The sequence below is a fragment of the Zalophus californianus genome, chromosome 1, assembly GCF_009762305.2.
Source record: "Zalophus californianus isolate mZalCal1 chromosome 1, mZalCal1.pri.v2, whole genome shotgun sequence".
Lineage (NCBI taxonomy): Eukaryota > Metazoa > Chordata > Mammalia > Carnivora > Otariidae > Zalophus > Zalophus californianus.
This window is the reverse complement of record NC_045595.1, coordinates 36378034-36396618: the sequence shown is the minus strand read 5'-3', so window position 1 is coordinate 36396618 and position 18585 is coordinate 36378034. Positions and strand designations below refer to the sequence as shown.

General features: G+C 40.4%; 1 protein-coding gene across 1 annotated transcript; it reads left to right on the top strand.

Annotated features, from left to right (window-relative positions):
* Nucleotides 1-4933: 4933 nt before the first annotated feature.
* LMOD3 (leiomodin 3) lies at nt 4934-18550 on the top strand. Its single transcript, XM_027584229.2, has 3 exons — nt 4934-5362; nt 7933-9300; nt 17070-18550. The coding sequence occupies exons 1-3, from the start codon at nt 5069-5071 to the stop codon at nt 17094-17096; spliced, it is 1689 nt and encodes a 562-aa protein (XP_027440030.2). The 5' UTR covers nt 4934-5068; the 3' UTR covers nt 17097-18550.
* Nucleotides 18551-18585: the final 35 nt, after the last annotated feature.

Genomic DNA, 18585 nt, shown 5'->3' with positions numbered 1-18585 from the left:
GCAGAATGTTGGTGATCCAGATGAAATTGCATAAGAGAATAGGGTGCCACAAACAGGACAGAACTGATTTATTTAGCGACATATGGAAACCATTTATAGAAGTTGTGTTCATTTACAGCTAGTGCTCGGGGCTGAAGGAGGATGTGGCTTCTCCGTAGTTTTCCCCATCCTGAATAAATGTGGGATGGAAAAATAAGTGGATCAAAGGAAGAAGTGCTTCCTTTTACCATCAGGATTTTTCATAAATGTGTCAAGCTTTACATATTTCTTTTACATGTTCTATGTGCTATTTGGAAAGAATAGAGCCGAACAGCGATTTATTTCTGTCTTGAACAATATTTGTTAGGAATCAGGCACTTTCTAGGCAGAAAAAATTCATACACTTTATTTGTGAAAATATTATAATAATTAATGTTAAATAAGTGTTTACCATGGATTGTGTCGTTTAGGTTTTTCAAAAATCCTAAGGTAGCTTGGGCACCTGGGTGGCTCAGTCAGTTAAGTGTCTGCCTTTGGCTCAGGTCATGATCTGGGCGTCCTGGAATCGAGCCCTGCATTGGGCTCCCTGCTCAGCGGGGAGTCTGCTTCTCCCTCTCCCTCTGCCACAGCCCCCCATCGTGTGTGCACATTCTCTCTCAAAATAAATAAAATCTTTTAAAAAAAATCCTAAAGTAGGTACAATTATCATCCCACTTTTGCAGATTAATGAACTGAAGCACAGAGTTGACATGCCTAGTGTAGGCGAGGAGGAAAGTATTTTCTTACTACCTTCATGGTTCTCCAGCTGAGACCCTGTAAATTGACAAAAGACACATCAACAAAAGAAAAGCATACAAATGTACTTAAGTTTTATGTGACACCGGAGCCTTCATATAGAAATGAATACCCCAAGAAACGTTAAACCTGAGTTATTTTATGCTAAGTTTAAATGAAGAGTAGAAAATCATGGAAAAACATGTGGCAGGACAAAAGGATATGAGCTAAAGGTAGTAAACTGGGGGAAATTTAGCAAGGCTTATCAGTTTGGATTCCTCCTGGAGTGCTGTCTTTGCTCCATGTAAAGGGAGGGCACCTCTCGGATGAGGGACTTAGGACCTGCTTGAGCGCCGGCAAGCAGAGGTCAGAGAGTTCTTCCTGCACCTGCCTTTTCTGAAACATTTTCAGCTTAAAATATTCCTTATTCCAAGGTGCTATATTTGGGGGTAGTGTGTTGGGAATTTCATCAAATGCAGTTCCTTAAGCTCTCTGAGCCTGATCTGTAAAATGGGTGGCTTGCCATAGCCCTGTCATTCCCGTGCTTATTCACACATCCGAATCACCTGGAGAGCTTTCAAAAAATACAGATTCCTGAACCTAAACCAGAAAAGTCTGGTTGAGTAGCTTCTGGGTGGGCCCCAGGGTATCAGTGCACTCTGTAAACTTTGCCAAAGATTCTGATCTGTGATGCCCTACCTGGCTAGAAAACTCAGTAGTCCCACTGCAGGCTGCTTTCTTTGGGTATGGTGGTTGGATTTTGACGTGAGAAGCTGCTGAGATGGCAACTGCACAACATCGTTAAGAGAAAGCACAACTCAATCATCTGTGAGTCAACTGAGGCTAATTACACCAGCAAAACCCTCTCTGTCAGCATATGAATAAAATGCACAGCGGAAGCCGCTGGGAGAGATGTACTTGCTTCCTGAACTATTCAGCAGGTTGGAAGTTAGCTGAAAGAGCGCCCCTTACAGCAGTTCCTCAATCTGCTTTTGATCATCAGAAACATTTGGTCACCATCAGGGAATTTAAATCTGAACGTTTACAAGCAACAATTCAGATCCTTTTCTTGGGAGAGCTGTATATTAACATGCAAATGGTGGTGTTCTATTTTCCTTATACACAGTCCCATCTAAAAGCCTCTTGCTTTCTGTAAAAGCAATGAGTTTTTTCAAGCCCTTTGTTGATGGACATTAATACAATGGTTTCTCCCATGGAAGTAGTTTATAAAATGTGTTACATTTTGTAATTGCCTTTGTTTTTCTTTAAATGTTTCTGTGGTTATCCATGAAAGATTAAGACTAGTAATATTTAACACTTATTGAGGGCTTGCGTTGTGCCATGCACAATCCTATTTAATTTGTATATCTATATATAACCTCATGTAGTTCTCTCAATAACTGCATATGGTAACTATTAGTCTCTGATCCCTTTTATATGATGAGGTAATTGGGCTAAGTTGTCCAATAGCACATAGTCACTGAAAAGTTCAGTTGGAACATGAATCCAGCAGATTGATGCCAGATCTTTCTCTTTCGTATTTAGATCAGTATGCCCCAAAGTTAATTACACAGGATATTAATAAATGACTTTTTTTGTGGGGGTGGGGAGGCATGAATTAAATGAAGTTGGGGAATATTGGGTTAAACAAATTGGTTTTTGTGTGTGACTTCTCAGAGTGTTTAAAAACTCAGGTACTATACACTTCTCTAAGAGGCAAAAGCAGAATTTTACATTTCCCAAACCACCTTGAACACAGGAGTCTTCTTGGTCAAGTCTCTTTAGACCACTGTTAAATGACGTCTATGAAATGATGGTTTGCAAATGAGTTATCTGCCAAGTGGTCTGCCTTCCTGCCTCCTGAAGCCATGCACATCTGTCCCTTTTACAGGGACAGTAGGAAGACCTGACAGCAAGAGGCCAATGCCGTGTTGCCACTATGCACCTGTGTTCTTTACTTTAAACATGATCATTAGGGGCGCCTGGGTGGCTCAGTCATTAAGTGTCTGCCTTCAGCTCAGGTCATGATCCCAGGGTCCTGGGATGGAGCCCTGCATCAGGCTCCCTGCTCAACCTTTCCCACTCCCCCTGCTTGTGTTCCCTCTCTCGCTGTGTCTCTCTCTATCAAATAAATAAATAAAATCTTTAAAAAAATAAATAAACATGATCATTCAAGTAAATTGGCAATAAATTTCTTGGGAGTCTTTTAGCCATATCTATGAAAAGCTTCTCAACCTTGGGGTGTTCAAAATAAATAACTGGGATAGGAAGAAAACATTAGAACATCCATTTAAGACTTCTTGCATTTGATTTTTCTGCATATGTTTCGTTATAAAGCCGTATGTGTGTGTATATATAATAAAACATATGTCAAAATTAACATTTATAATTATAAATATTATATTTAAGAGTATTTGATCATGTATATTATAAATATAATATCTATAAATGATATATTACCATAGTTATATATGTAACTTGCAAATAATTTAATATATATGTATTGGGGATGATTTGCAAAAATATTGAGCAGATCGCTTAGGCATATGAAAACCCTTCCATTTCTTCATATTCTTGGACCCAGCAATTTCACTTCTTAGGATATATTCACCTTATCCTAAGGAAATAATCTTACATGTGTATAATTATTTAGCTACAGGAGATGTTTATTAAAGAACTCCTTGTGCTTGTGAGAGTTGAAAACAGTCCAAATATTCAACAGTTGGGGATTGCTTACATAAATTATGGTATATCCATATAAGAGTCTTAACAGAGAGCTATTAAAAATTATGTAGTTAGAAAAAAATGCTATGGAAAAATCCTGATTTTTGTAAGTCAAAAAAAAAAAAAACAGATGACAAAAGATTATTTAGTTCATATCCTGGAAGAATGGACTAGAATGATGAACCAAAATATTAATAGTGGTAGCTCTTAGTGATGACATAAGAGAAAAATTTTATTTTCTTTATACTTCCCTGTGTTATCTTAAGCTTTGTACAATAAATGTACAAATAAGCATTGGATAAGCATTGAAGTAAGCATTAAATGCTTAACTAAGCATTATATTCATAAAGTCCCAAAGTTGGTAATTATGAAAGGGTATACAGTTAACAAGGTATTTCCTAGTCTTGTCTCCCAGACAAGCTGCTCCTCTCTCCAAAAGTGTTGAGGGTAATGGTTTCTTGTATATCTTTCCAAGGATTTGTTATGTTGATAAAATTTGTATATATGCCTATATTCTTTTACCCCTTATATACAAATAACAGCATACAATACGTACCGTTCTATACGGTTATATTGAATAATTCTGTGCACCTGTCATTTCACCCCATCTACAGTATATCTATAGGATACATTCCCAAAAGAGGAATTGCTGGGTCAAAAAATAATGTGCATTTGTCATTTGGATAAATATTGCCCTCTGAGGATATATTAAAAAAAAATCCTCTCATGGTTTCTTCCAGCACTTTAACAGTTTGGGGTTTTGTTGCGGTTCATTTGTGATCCACTTTAATTTATCCTGGCTTAATGGATACTTAGTAAGAAAAACAAATTATTTACAATATTAGACTCCTCGCTTATAGTGGAAATTCAAGTGCTGGTTGTCCTCATCTGTTAGATCACAGGATCTAGATGCAAATAAGGATGTCTTGCAAAGGTTCAGCTTACGCTGGGAATGAGTAACATAGCCAGACCTCTGCTCTGCTGTGTGCTGGTTTGCTTCCAGAGTCACACTGGAGTGAAGAGGGAAGCCCTGAGACCTCGAGTTCCACCCGCAAGTGAAATTTTCACTTCTGTAGAACTCTAGTTGCTGGTTGGATCTTCCTTCCAAAATCCTGTAAGTTGCTTTAGTCATCTAAATAAAAGGACATGGTCTCCCCTGTAGTGCTGGGGTATGTGTGTGTGGGCTGCATGCATTAGGGTATGACAGTATATAGGAAGAGCACTGATTTTATTCCTGTAGATTTTCTCTAGACCTGTTACTCACTGGCAGACCTCAGCAGCTGCACTGAAATGTCAGATGGATTTGCACAGCTGACTCAAGTTGCCAAAATGAGAGCAGCACAGTAGTTTCATAAATTGACCCAATCCGGCCAAGCGCTGCTTAATATAGATACGGCGTGAGCTTAGCTGCAGTCCCCCGCGTAGCTGCTCAGCACACACCACCGGGATCCTTGAGGGGAAGATCTCTTCAAGCAATGTTAACCTGGAATGTTTGTTCACTGGGGGGATTCCTTGAGAGTTTTTTAATATTTTGAGAGTCTGATTATTTCTCCTTTTCTAGTAACAGAGAAAAATATAGGAGAAAAAAATCATGTCAGAACACAGCAGAAATTCAGATCAAGAAGAACTTTTTGACGAGGAAATTGATGAAGATGAAATCTTGGCCAACTTGTCCCCCGAAGAGCTGAGAAAACTGCAGTCGGAAATGGAAGTGATGGCCCCTGACCCCAGGCTTCCCGTGGGAATGATTCAGAAGGATCAGACTGACAAGCCACCCACGGGAAACTTTGACCATAAGTCTCTTATGGATTATATGTATTGGCAAAAGGCATCCAGACGCATGCTGGAAGACGAACGTGTCCCTGTCACCTTTGTGCCGTCCCAGGTAATCAGGGATTTGTGTACAGCAGAGAAACGGCTGCCTGGGCCCAAGCGACAGGTGTCCATGGGGCAACTATCATTTCTCAAGACTTCATGTTTGGTCTTGTTTGGTGGCCACTGCTAGATTAAATCATAACATTTCATCTGATGTCAGATTGGAACTTCCTGAAACACTTACATGGTATAACGGGGAAGGAAAAGTGGTAGTTTTTGTGTAAATGTCTTTTTTTTTTTAAGATTTTATTTATTTGACAGAGAGAGAGACACAGCGGGAGAGGGAACACAAGCAGGGGGAACGGGAGAGGGAGAAGCGGGCTTCCCGTGGAGCAGGGAGCCCGATGTGGGGCTCAATCCCAGGACCCTGGGATCATGACCTGAGCCGAAGGCAGATCCTTAATGACTGAGAAACCCAGGCGCCCCTAAATGTCTCTTTAAAAAAATGGCTGTGGGGTTCACTGTGTAAGAAAGCCTGATTCTACAGACAGAATATTTAATGAATTAACTCATAACCTATAAGCATTTGTCCTTAACTCCTTTTTCTTGGCGCAAAGGCTGCTCTAAGAAGCTGATGATAGCTCTGTACGCCTCCTTCTGCTTATACATTCATAGGCAGTATTTCACATACAACTGCAAGGGTGTCACAGCCCTTCTGAAGTCCTACCATATAACCTGCAGTTCAACCAAGTTAAATGACCCCCAAAATTCCATATTAACACAGCTTATTGGATATCAGTAATACATTTAGAAATTGATAGCTATTAGATGGTTGTTGTAAAGACCTTCTTTCTGAAATATATTTATTATATGAACACTAGAGTCGTGGTTGAATCTATGAACCTATTGTATATCACAGCATACTTTTTTTTTAATGTTCCACTTAAAAATGACACAGCCAAAGGAAGACCAAGATCTCCACAGGTAAAGACTCTTTTAAGTTATGCCTGCTGGTACAGCTAAATCTTGTCACATTGCTCTCACGCTGGCTGTAATTAAGGAAACTTATAAACTGGTTTCATGGTCAGAAGAGTTTAAACGCGTACTAACGCGTACTAAACTTAAGAAATTGCTAGTTTGGTCAGGTTGGAGTTAAAGATACAATCTGCAGATATTTGGAGTCAACATATTATACAATTGGAGCAAAAACTAATTCTATCCGAATGCAAATTTCAGAAAAAGTTAATTGGGTACTTTGAACACTTTTTCTTTCCTTGGTATAATTTACACAGCTTGATGATTGGCTCCCCCTGCTGGAACAGATGAGAAATGCGGTGGGGAAGGCTTTAAGGTGGTTAGGATGACTGTTGTCAACTGTCACTTCCAACCTACAATATGTTGTAAGCAAGAAGATCAAGTTCTTGCTTGAAAATGCTACACCAGCTTTCGAAATGACACCTATGAGGTACACATGTGGTATAGGAAAACACACTAATTGATGGGCAAGAATCTAATAAAGGTCATTGTTTAGAGACTGCTAATTTCTTTCTAGACTAATCAATTGTTTCTAAATGTCTGTATAATCCCGCCCTCTTTTGTAGCTGGCTCTGCCCCCTAGATACTTTGTTTCAAAAGAAACTGGACTTGTGATCCCGTCCTTGGAGTAGTCAGGACTGTTGTCACAGAGCTGAGGAGACAAAAAATCCAAGTCTAGGTCTTTGGTATATTTCAGGGTATCATAGTGCTCTCATTTTTCCCACAATATATTATGTTTTCAGGGAAAGTTGATATACACATTATACTAGATTAGCAGATATCCTGGGAATGTAAATTTTATTTAGGGCAACAAGTAAATTGTGTAACCCAGGACTATTGAACACAAAAATGCCTATTTGGCTATATATAAAACAAAGACTTCAGTGTATTGACCGATAACTCCATAACGTTTCCAAAGCAAATAATTTTTGGACCACTTCTAGAATTGAACACCATTTTAAAAAACAATACAGAACCCAAAACCAAAATTAGGTTTCATTTTACCGTATGGAATGAGATAAAGACAACCAGAAAGTATGTGTTTGTATGTATCTGTAGTATGGCTATAAAAGTTCATCTTTATTTAGATTATATTTGCTTTTACAAAACTAATATGTGTATCTTGTTTTTAAAAAAAATTCAAACACTTTAGAATTATATAATGTGAAAACTGAAAATCCCCCAAATGCGTCCCCTCCCCGGTCATCTTTTTTTTCTTTTTAAGATTTTATTTTTAAAGTAACCTCTGCACCCAAAGTCGGGCTTGAACTTACAACCCTGAGATCAGGAGTCACGTGCTCCAGCAGCTGAGCCGGCCAGGCGCCACACCCTTCCCAGTTACCTGAATGGTTCCCTCTCTTCCTAAGAGAGAACTACTAATTGCGTCAACATTACAACAGACTTGTTTTTCTTATGCATTTATACACTTTTATATGTTGTATATGCGTTTTTATATATGTACATGCACACAAATGGATACTACATACACCACTTATTTGCTTACTTTTTTCACTTCCTAATAAATCTCTTATTTCCGGTAGCAACTGCTCTGCTTCCTGTTTCTCCATTGCCATGCGTTCTAACCCACATAAACCTCTCTTTTAGGTGGACACTCAAAAGCAGCGTGAAGAAGTAGACAAAGGTAATAAAAATGGGTCCCAGTATTTAAAAGAAAAGCTCAACAATGAAATCGCTGCAAATAAGAGAGAATCAAAAGGCAGCGACGATGTCCGAGAAACCGATGATGCTGATGGTGAAGGAGATGAAGGAGACGATGAGGAGGATGAAGATGAGGAAGGAGAAGATGACAGCGAGGAGAGTGTGGAAAAGCCACAAAGAGGAGTGCAAGGCGAGGTAAGGGAGCAGATCAGAAATGGCGAGAGCAGCCGCCCACAAGTAAAGGCATTTGGAGAACAGAAAGACAGACCAGAGGCCCAAGAAAAAGGTGAGAAAAAAATATCAAAACTAGATCCCAAGAAGTTAACTCTAGATACCAGCTTTCTAAAAGTAAGTGCAAGGCCTTCGGGAAACCAAACAGACCTGGATGGGAGCTTGAGGCGCGTTAGACAGAATGACCCCGACATGAAGGAGCTCAACCTGAACAACATTGAAAACATCCCCAAGGAGATGTTACTGGACTTTGTCAATGCAATGAAGAAAAACAAACACATCAAAACCTTCAGCTTAGCGAATGTGGGTGCGGACGAGAACGTCGCGTTCGCCTTGGCGAACATGCTGCGGGAAAATAGGAGCATTACCACTCTCAACATCGAGTCCAATTTCATCACAGGTAAAGGAATTGTGGCCATCATGCGGTGCCTCCAGTTCAACGAGACGCTCACCGAGCTTCGGTTTCACAATCAAAGACACATGCTGGGCCACCAAGCCGAAATGGAAATCTCCCGGCTCTTGAAGGCGAACACCACTCTCCTGAAGATGGGCTACCATTTTGAGCTCCCAGGTCCCAGAATGGTGGTAACCAATCTGCTCACTAGGAATCAGGACAAGCAACGGCAGAAAAGACAAGAGGAACAGAAGCAGCAGCAGCTCAAAGAGCAGAGGAAGTTGATAGCCATGTTGGAGAACGGGTTGGGCCTGCCACCTGGAATGTGGGAGAGGTTGGGGGGACCCATGCCCGATCCCAGGATGCGGGAGTTCCTCCAGCCTCCTCCTCAGCCTCCCAAACCCCAAGCGGCCCCCTTCGGTCGACAGAATGAAACGATGAAGAAGCCGTCACAGCCTCCGAAGTACAGGACGGACGCTGACTCCTTCCGAGTGGTGAAGCTGAAGAGGATCCAGCGCAAGTCTCGGATGCCCGAGGCCAGAGAACCACCTGAGAAGACCAACCTCAAAGATGTCATCAGAACGCTCAAACCGGTGCCGAGAAATAGGCCACCCCCGTTGGTAGAAATCACTCCCAGAGATCAGCTCTTGAATGACATTCGTCACAGCAACGTCGCCTATCTTAAGCCCGTAAGTAGAGGGAAGGAGAAATGGTGAATGAGCTCCCGTGTATCACACCTCTCCCCCTGCTTGTTTTAACACATGGAGAGTCTCACTAGTGGTGACTAACTGGAGCAAGCCCATCAGCGTTACCAGGGAACCAAAATTACTAATTAGCTCCAAGGACGTGCATACATCTAGACAACTTTATAACAGTGATATTCATAGCTAACATTTATTAAGCACTTACTATAGGCCAGATGCATTATATGAATTAACTCATCATCTTAACAACCCTATGACGTAGGTATTATTATTCTCCCCATTTTATAAAAGAGAAACTGAGACTTAGAGAAGTTCAATACCATGTATAGGAAAGAGAGCTAGAAAGAGGTAGAGTTGACATTGAAATTCAGCTCCAGGCCCAGGGTCAAGCGTTTATTCATCCCAGCCACAGAGCTGACCTTCAGAGATCTCGAGGAACCTGCTGTGGGAATAATAAAGGACAAAGCCTAAATTAGGCCCATCACTTGTAAGTAAGTGAGTACTTCCAAAATGTTTAAAAATAGTTGGTTCTTTTTTAGTAGATGAAGAGAGACTACCTGCAACTGTACTCATATACTCTTCACTTTTTTAGGTGGACAAATGGTAAACTTCAGGTTAGCATCACCATGAATTAATGGAGTTTTGACTATTATTTCAGCTTTAATGTTTAGAGTGATCCACAATTAACTGCTGCTGATACATGAAAATGTGTTATTCCTTGCAGGTAAAATTGAAGAAATAATAGTTTTGTCATTACTAAGATAGCATTTATGGAATCTGAAAGGAGTATGTCCAAAAGTCACAGGTAGTTGATAATGAACTGTATTATTTTAAAATCTAGTGTGTAATTTAGCCAAAATAGTCCATCTCTTATTTCATCATAGGGAGTCACAATTTCTTCAAGATGTGTTACACAGATGTATATCCCTTATTCTCATCTCCTGGTTATGCAGAATTGACAGCATTCCATTCTTCTCAATCAAAGAAGACTTTCCACTATGTCGTACAGGGATTCTAATTCTTCCTAGGGTAGAAGCCAGGGTGAGAACACTAGAAGGTCCCCTGAGGTCAGGCAAGAGTTCTTTGCCTGCCCTTTGGGTACTACATCAAGACTTTGTGCACCTGCTCTTCTCCAGGCAGCCAGACCCCTGTAGGGAGCTAGTTGATTTGAGAGAAACTAGCTCTGTCACTGTGTAACCAGTCACTGGTAAAGCATATCCAAGCTGCCTGGGAGGCTGTACCATCAGAAAATAACAGTCTGAAAAGACTGAAGAGGAGTTGTTTTTTTTTAATTTTTATTTATTTATTTTTGAGAGAGAGAGAGAGTGCATGCAGGGGGAGGAGGGGCAGAGGGAGAGGGAGAGAATCTTAAGTAGGTTCCACGCCCAGCACAGAGCTGGATGCTGGGCTCGAGCTCATGACCCTGAGATCACGACCTGAGCTGACATCAAGAGTCAGACACTCGGGATGCCCCAGTGGCTCAGTTGGTTAAACATCTGCCTTTGGCTCCGGTCATGATCCCAGCGTCCTGGGATCGAGTCCCGCATCAGGCTCCTTGCTCAGCGGGAAGCCTGCTTTTCCCTCTCCCTCTGCCCCTCCCCCCATTAGTGTGCTCTCTCTCTCTCTTTCTCTCAAATAAATAAAATCTTAAAAAAAAAAAAGAGTCGGGACACTTAACCAACTGAGCCACCCAGGTGCCCTAAGAGAAGTTTTTAAAAATCTACATTAGAGGTGGCCTGTGGATTCAGAGTAGAAGAGAGAATGAAGTTCAGATGATTATCTGACCCAATTCCCTGCCTTCCGAGGGAGTGTTCTACTGAGCAAGTCTGCTTACCGTGGAGTCTGTTTCATTCTACCCATTCACTTATTCGTTAATGCAGCGTATACTTTTGTAGTGCACCTGCATGTCAGGTGCCATCAGAGGGGCAGGGATATAGCGGTGAACGAGGCAGGCACAGTCTTGACCTCACCGAACTTAGGGTCTTGGTTTTGTAATTTCCACAGTCAGCACACTCTTCCTTTTAGTCAACTGAAAACACTTCAACTTTGAGTCGAGATTCTAGAACAAAAAACATTAAAATAAATTTATGAGGATAATGACAAAAACGTAATCCCTGGCTAATTGCTACATTTTTAATTTTCAATTAGTTCTAAACTGCTATCAATTTTAAACTGTGTTTTGTTTGTGCTTAATGTCCACTAAGAAAGGAACGTGCTTCAAAGCAAACTCTGACACAATTTTTGAATGATGGTCTTGCATATCAACCTCTGCTTTGAAATGTCTTTTCTCTGTTCCAAGGGATTGGCAATCTCTCCTTCTTTTACCTGCCTGGCTTAGCCTGTGAGAGATGTCTCCTTGCATGTACTTAAGATAGAGAATGTCACACAACTTCATCCAGTTAGTCCTGTAAGATGCTCCGCAAAAAAAAAAAAAAAAAAAAAAAAGTGCAAATGCATCATCCCACTGACCAAGATTCACTTCACTAATGACCCTTTGTTCCCCACTGATCAAGTTGTGTGCCTTGCTACATAATAAATTTCTGCTTTCATGCTGAATCATAGTGTGATCTTTTTAAAAGATAGTCTTTTTATTTTGAAATCATTTTAGACTTGCAGAAGTTCAAAAATAGTACAAAGAGTTGTTACGTACCCATCACATTTTGTCAAGTTGGTTTTGTCATTCTTTAAAAAGCTACTCGAAATGGCAATACATCTGTGTGTGTAATTAATGGAAGTGCTGATATTGCAGAAGGCCGTGGTGTGTTCGTGCTTGAATCTGCAGTCAGCGGTTGTAAAGCTTACGGATTGTAAAATGCTTTCTGATTTGGGGGCTGTGGAAATGTCACAAAATGTGCCCCTTAGACTGAGTGAAATATTGAAAACGACATTGGTGATGATATGGCAAAGTCCCAGCAGAAAGGGATATTTTTAGCTAGTCAAATGAGACATAACAGCACTCACTTTGGAAAAGTGAAACTAAAGGTTTTTAGGTTGTTCTCTCCCCCTCTTGTGCTGTGGACAGAGATGCCCTCCAAACCCCTGGGTTTTCAGGTAGGAGGTTAAAATTAAAGCGTAATTTTGAAATGTTGTGATTTTTTAAAATATTTTTAAATTTAAATTCAATTACCTAACATATAATGTATTATTGGTTTCAGAGGTACAGGCCTGTGATTCATCAGTCTTGTATAATACCCAGTGCTTATTGCATCACGTGCCCTCCTTAATGTCTATCACCCAGTGACCCCATCCCTCTACCCCCTCTCCTCCAGTAACCCTTAGTTTGTTTCCCATGATTAAGAGTCACTTATGGTTTATCTCCCTCTCTGATTTCATCTTGCTTTATTTTATCCTCTCTTCCTCTATGCTCCTCTGTTTTGTTTCTTAAATTCCACATATCAGTGAGATCATATGATAATTGTCTTTCTCTGACTGACTTATTTTGCTTAGCCTAATACCCTCTAGCTCCAACCACGTCATTACAAATGGCAAGATTTCATTTTTGTTGTGATTTTTTAAAAATAGAGACTCCTAACTAGAATCTTGAATGTCCAAAAACATACTTACAAATTATTTAGTCTTAGCTAGTCTTGTTTTTCTTTTTGTTTTCTATTTTTCTCTCATGGACTTGCAAATAGTATTTTTGCATAAGCAAAACATATCCCATCAAGCAGTCCGTTTATATTTTTTAATTGTATTTTTTCATTTCAATGCCTGTTCTCTCCCCATGCCATGCTTCTGGCCTGCGATTCTTGAAATGAAGTTGATAGCAAAGAATAAAGGAAAATCTGTACACTTGCTTGGTTTAAATGCTACCTCCTCGGGGCGCCTGGGTGGCTCAGTCGTTAAGCATCTGCCTTCGGCTCAGGTCGTGGTCCCAGGGTCTTGGGACCGAGCCCCACGTCGGGAGGCCTGCTTCTCCCTCTCCCACTCCCCCTGCTTGTGTTCCTGCTCTTACTGTCTCTCTCTCTGTGTGTCAAATAAATAAAATCTTTAAAATAAATAAATAAATAAATAAATAAATAAATAAATAAATAAATAAATAAATGCTACCTCCTCCAGGAAGCTGCCCATTTAACCAATTTAAGAGAGATGTATTCTGTGGGCCAGGTATGGAGAACTGGCAGACTCTCAGCCACATCTGTAGGCCTGGAGTGTTTGGCTTGGATATTGTACAAAATTTAAAATATCACATAACATTTAGATATCTGGCACCACTTGAAACACCAGAGCTGGCCACAGTGGGCTTGCATTTGCATGGCACGAGTCAGCTGGATCTGGCATTTGGCTTCTCCCTTGAGATAGGTAATGGACTCTCCAGTTTCTCTCAGTCTCCACCATGCCCTACTGCCTAATACCTGGCCTGTTTCCCTCATTTGCATTACTTACTTGGCTCCTGTAGAGTTTTTTCAATTTGTTTTTTTCTTGTTTTTAGGTGTGTTTTTAAACTCTGTCTTGTTTAACAAGGTGAATTCATTAGGTAATCACAAATTCATTTCCCAATAAGTTAATATTGGAGTCAATATGATACCAGCCCAAAACAAAGACATGAGACTTGTACAGGATTATCCCTCCCTGGCAAATGTGTGATTTCCTTTCATCCTGAAAAATTTTGTGGGCCATTCACTGCCTACCATCCTAGATGAGTCTTTGTACTTCTCCCTGAAATAAGATCCCATCTGCAACAATCATTTCATTCACTGAGGCCAAATGCATTTATATCACTTGCAAGCTTTAGTGCCGATCAAAAAAGGGAGTTTAACATTCACTCAATTTCACTTTGGGCTCACCTATGTATATCTGGATTGCTTCTGCTCAGTTGCCTAAAAACGCAGCTAAATGTTGCCTTTGGAAAGACTTTAGTTTAAGAATATCAAAAGCAGCCTTAGTTGGCCAAAAGACTCCATGACGTATCAGCAGTTGTTATGATTATGAAATGGGGCATTACAGAATCTTAAGTCTTCATCTCCATCTCTGGCCATGTCTTTGCCTCATTAACAAGATCTTCTTTCCCTTGAGGATTTCTGGATTCTATACTTTTGCAATTTCCTCCTCTTTCCCATTTTATCTTTGCCCTTTGTTTCAGTTGTCACATAATCTAGGACACCCCCGCCCCCCGGATCTCTCTTTCCGCTTAGATCACTGGGGTTTTCTTAGCTCCTTCGTTCAGTCTTTCCCCAGACAACCTCTTGAGTTGAGGTCTACTTGTGTTTCTGGTTCCCTGTGTTCATTGTTCTTTCCCTTCTCTCACACATTTGGGTCTAAAGCCCCAGAGTTGTCTTCAATGACTTTTTTCCCCCACCCTATATTTTTGTTCCTTATTTTATTTATCCCATTAGCTCCTTATAAAAGAAATCCCCATGGGAAAGAGCTATGTAACATTTCAAACTCCTCTTGAAAGAGCCTATGTTGACCAGAATTACAGAGCGTAGGAACTGCCTTTTCCTAATACCTAGTGGGAAAAAGAGTTTATAGTGTATAACATTTCTGAAGTCTGTGATAGTGATTCTTAAATTTTAGCATGCATCAGAATCACCTGGAAGGCTGAGTACAGATTCCTGAGCCCATCTCTAGAGTTCCTGATTCATTAGATTTTGGATGGTGCCTGAGAATTTGCATTTCTCTCCAGGTCCTTGGTGATGCTGATGCTGCTTATGTGGACACCACACTGACAAAACCACAACTCTGTGACACCCAGGGCAAACCACATCTCCTGATACTTCCCCTGAAGGGTCTTCTTTTCTTGCCTCCATGCCCTCTGCTCAAATGACCTTTAATTCTATTTCTATCTGTTGAAAGCTATCCAAACAGGCTTGGCTCGAATAGGACTTCTTACAGCAAAAGAAACCGAACAAATCATCAGTAGTGAATATGCTCCCTTTATAGTTCCATGACCCTTCATCTCTACCTCTCTTAAAGCATCTCCCTCATTCTGCTTCAGGTTGAGCACCCTAATGGGTATAGGGTGGGTCTCCTAGTAGATTTGGAATTCCTCAGAGTAGGCCTTCCTAATCTCTTCCTGGACACCCACTGAGGCGTTGACTGAGAGCAGGAATTCAACTTGATACACCAAATGAAATAGCCCCTGCTGAGATGGATCTTCTCTTCCTGCCCCAGTCTCTGTGAGTGTATATACGTGGGTGCCCTGTTTGATGCTATCCACACACACTTCTCTTAAACTAATTTTAACCAACCAGTGAAGGGGGAACAGGGCCCCTGACAGTACTGTAAGCTGATTCTCATGTGTTTGTAAGTTTTATATATTTAGAACATCAAGGCTAGCTCTCTTTTCCTTTCTGATTTCTGTCTTTTGTGTTCTGCTTAGAAATGGCAGTTTCTTTTGAAACTTACTAAAATATTTGCCCATCTTTTATTGCTGCTTTTATAGTTTTTGGTTTTTAAGAAAACATTCCATATTACAGATGAATTAGAGAGTTAAGTTTTAGAAGTAGGGAGCAAGAAGCCCACTTTGTTATTTCTTTTCCAAATAGCTGACCAATGATAGCTAACCATGATTCATTCTTGTTCACAGGGATCTGAATTGCCAGCTTGGTCATATTTTAAGTATGTCAATGTGTGTCTGGCTTTACTATGTTGGGTCAGTGCCACATTTTGCTTTTTAAAATATTTTTATTAATTTGGATCCCTCCCCTGCATATAAACATGTATGTGGAATAGCATTATATAAAAATGCTTTTTTTTTTCCATTCAACAATACAAAGAACACACTGTTTTAATTATTTGCTGCAGCGTTGTAGTTATTTTAACTACCTGGCATTGTATTTTTGGCTCACTGGTGTTCTTCACTGTTTTGTGTTCTCCATGGTTGAGCCCTGTGAAGGTGCAGTCACAACCCTCCCATCTTAGTCATTATTATACAAACTCTGAGTGTCCTCTGTACTTCTTCAGTGTCCTCTGGAAGGTCCCTGCATGATGATAAGTCACTCTCCTAAGATGTGACACCACTTGCAACTGTTTAAGAACTTGCCTTATCTTTAAGTTGTTCCTATGAAATAAACCTGAAAGTTAATTGGCAGTCAGGCTACTCTTTGGTAATTCTTTTTGCCTTTGGGGCTTCTCCAAATATTTTGTTTTTTAAATTTAAGTGAGTTTCAAATTAGGAATGTGCTTCAAATAGGAAAGACCAGTTTATAAAAGAACATATATTTTATACTCTTGTGGTGGGTTTTTTTTGTGTGTGTGGTTAAGGCTTGGGTCCTGAAATCAAGCAGATCTGCGTTCAAATCCTGCTCTGACCCTAACTAATCTTCTCTCCGAGCCTGTCCCCTCTTCACAAGACTATTGTAGGATAAAATGAGAAGATGTTTTCGAAGTGTGGCGTTGCCTACTAACTTGTTCTATATCATGTAATCCTTAAAGTAGCCTTGTCCACTAGACACATACTGTTACTGTCTTTTTACAGCGAGAAAATTGATGCCCAGCCCCACACAGCTAGGAATACTAGTACCAGGATTTGAACCGGGCAGACTCTAGCATCTGCCCTTTTGTTTTTATGGTATGCTTTACCATGTGCTTAAGCCCTCAGATCAGTCCCTAGCATCACTAAATGCCCCAGGAGTGGTGGATGTAGTTGTTACTGTTGTTTTATTATGTTTTGGGAGGCTCTCTGGCCCAAATTTCTCATCCATTCTGCAACTTCTGACTCAGATCTGAGTAATTTTGTTGTTTTTGCTGCCAAACTCTTGAATTTCCAGGATTAATTTTTTCCCCTTTTCTTCAACTACCTCAATCCACAGGTGCAACTGCCAAAAGAACTGGCATAAGTGGCAACAGAATACTCTAGAAGAACAAGGAATTGAGACAATGATTCGGGTCAGAGCTTGGTGACCGTCTCAGCAGCATACTTCTGGAGCCAGGTGGTGGAACTGGGAACAAGGCTGGCATCTGATAGGAGGATTTTGTAAAGGCAGAGGCAAAATAAGGGGCTGACAAGGAAGGGGGAAGGAGATAAAAAATTACTATCCTGGGACAACATTTTCTACTTCCAATCCATTTGAGTGACTTAGGTAAAATTTAGTCGTGCTTCCAGCAACAGCAGTTTAAAAAACGAAAAAAATTTTTCCCCATAAACATTTGTTTTACTCTTGCTTTCTTCTGGTAAATAACAATAAATACTATAGAAGTGTTAAATATTTCTTCCTCCATCTCCTGCTGTAATTCATGGCACTGGTCGTGTTTCACTCTGTGGAAATGTGAGGGGTGAATTGAGCACCATGCTCAATGCCGATGCTCTGAAATGGAGGAACTGTTCGTTAGCTCTTCTCTGGAGAAGCAGGTGGGATTTTCAGTTTCCAACCTTGTTTAGTTTGCTCTCTTGGACATTCCCCTGGCATGTCGTACTTCGGAAGCAGAACATATCTATGAGGAGCAGAGCAAGGAGGCATAGGACATGGAGAACACAGAGTGAACTCACAACCCTGTGATCAAGGAGGAGTCACACACTCTACTGACCAAGCCAGCCAGGCGCCCTTTAACTTGTTTTTTAAAATGCAATAATTTACAGCTCTTACATGCTACATTTTTATATTATTTTCCTTCCAGAATTGACCACCAACCATTAGTAATTATAATGAGTATATTTTTTATTTAAGTTGTCACTTTTTCCAAATAGATAGCACTCCGTCTACAGAATTTGTGTAGAAAATGGAAAGGGCTCAAATATGTCAGGTTTTAAAAAGGAGCCCGTTGGGATTCAATTTTATTCTGGCTGGAAATTAATAAAGTATTAAAGTATTATTAAACAGTACCATAGTCTCCCCCCCACCCCTTATCCAGTGGGGATATGTTCCAAGAACCCCAGTGGATGCCTGAAACCACAGATAGTACTGAACCCCCTATATATACACTGTTTTTTTCCTGTACACACCTACAACAAAGTTTAATTTATAAATCAGGCACAGAGATTAACAACAAAAACTAATAATAAACTAGAACAATAATAATAATATGCTGCAATAAAAGTTATGTGAATGCAGTCTCTCAAAATTATCTTACTGAACGTACTCACCCTTCTTCTGTGATGATTTGAGATGAGAAAATGTCTCCTGTGGAGATGAAGTGAGAGGAATGGAGTAGGCATTGTGACGTAGTATTTATCTACCGTTGATCTCCTGAGGATGTGTCAGAAGGACAATCATCTGCTTCTGGACAGAGGCTGACTGCTGGTCACTGAAACCATGGAAAGCAAAAGCACGGATGGGGGGCTGGGGGGCGGGGAGAGACTACTGATCTGAGACACGATCTGAGTGGTTT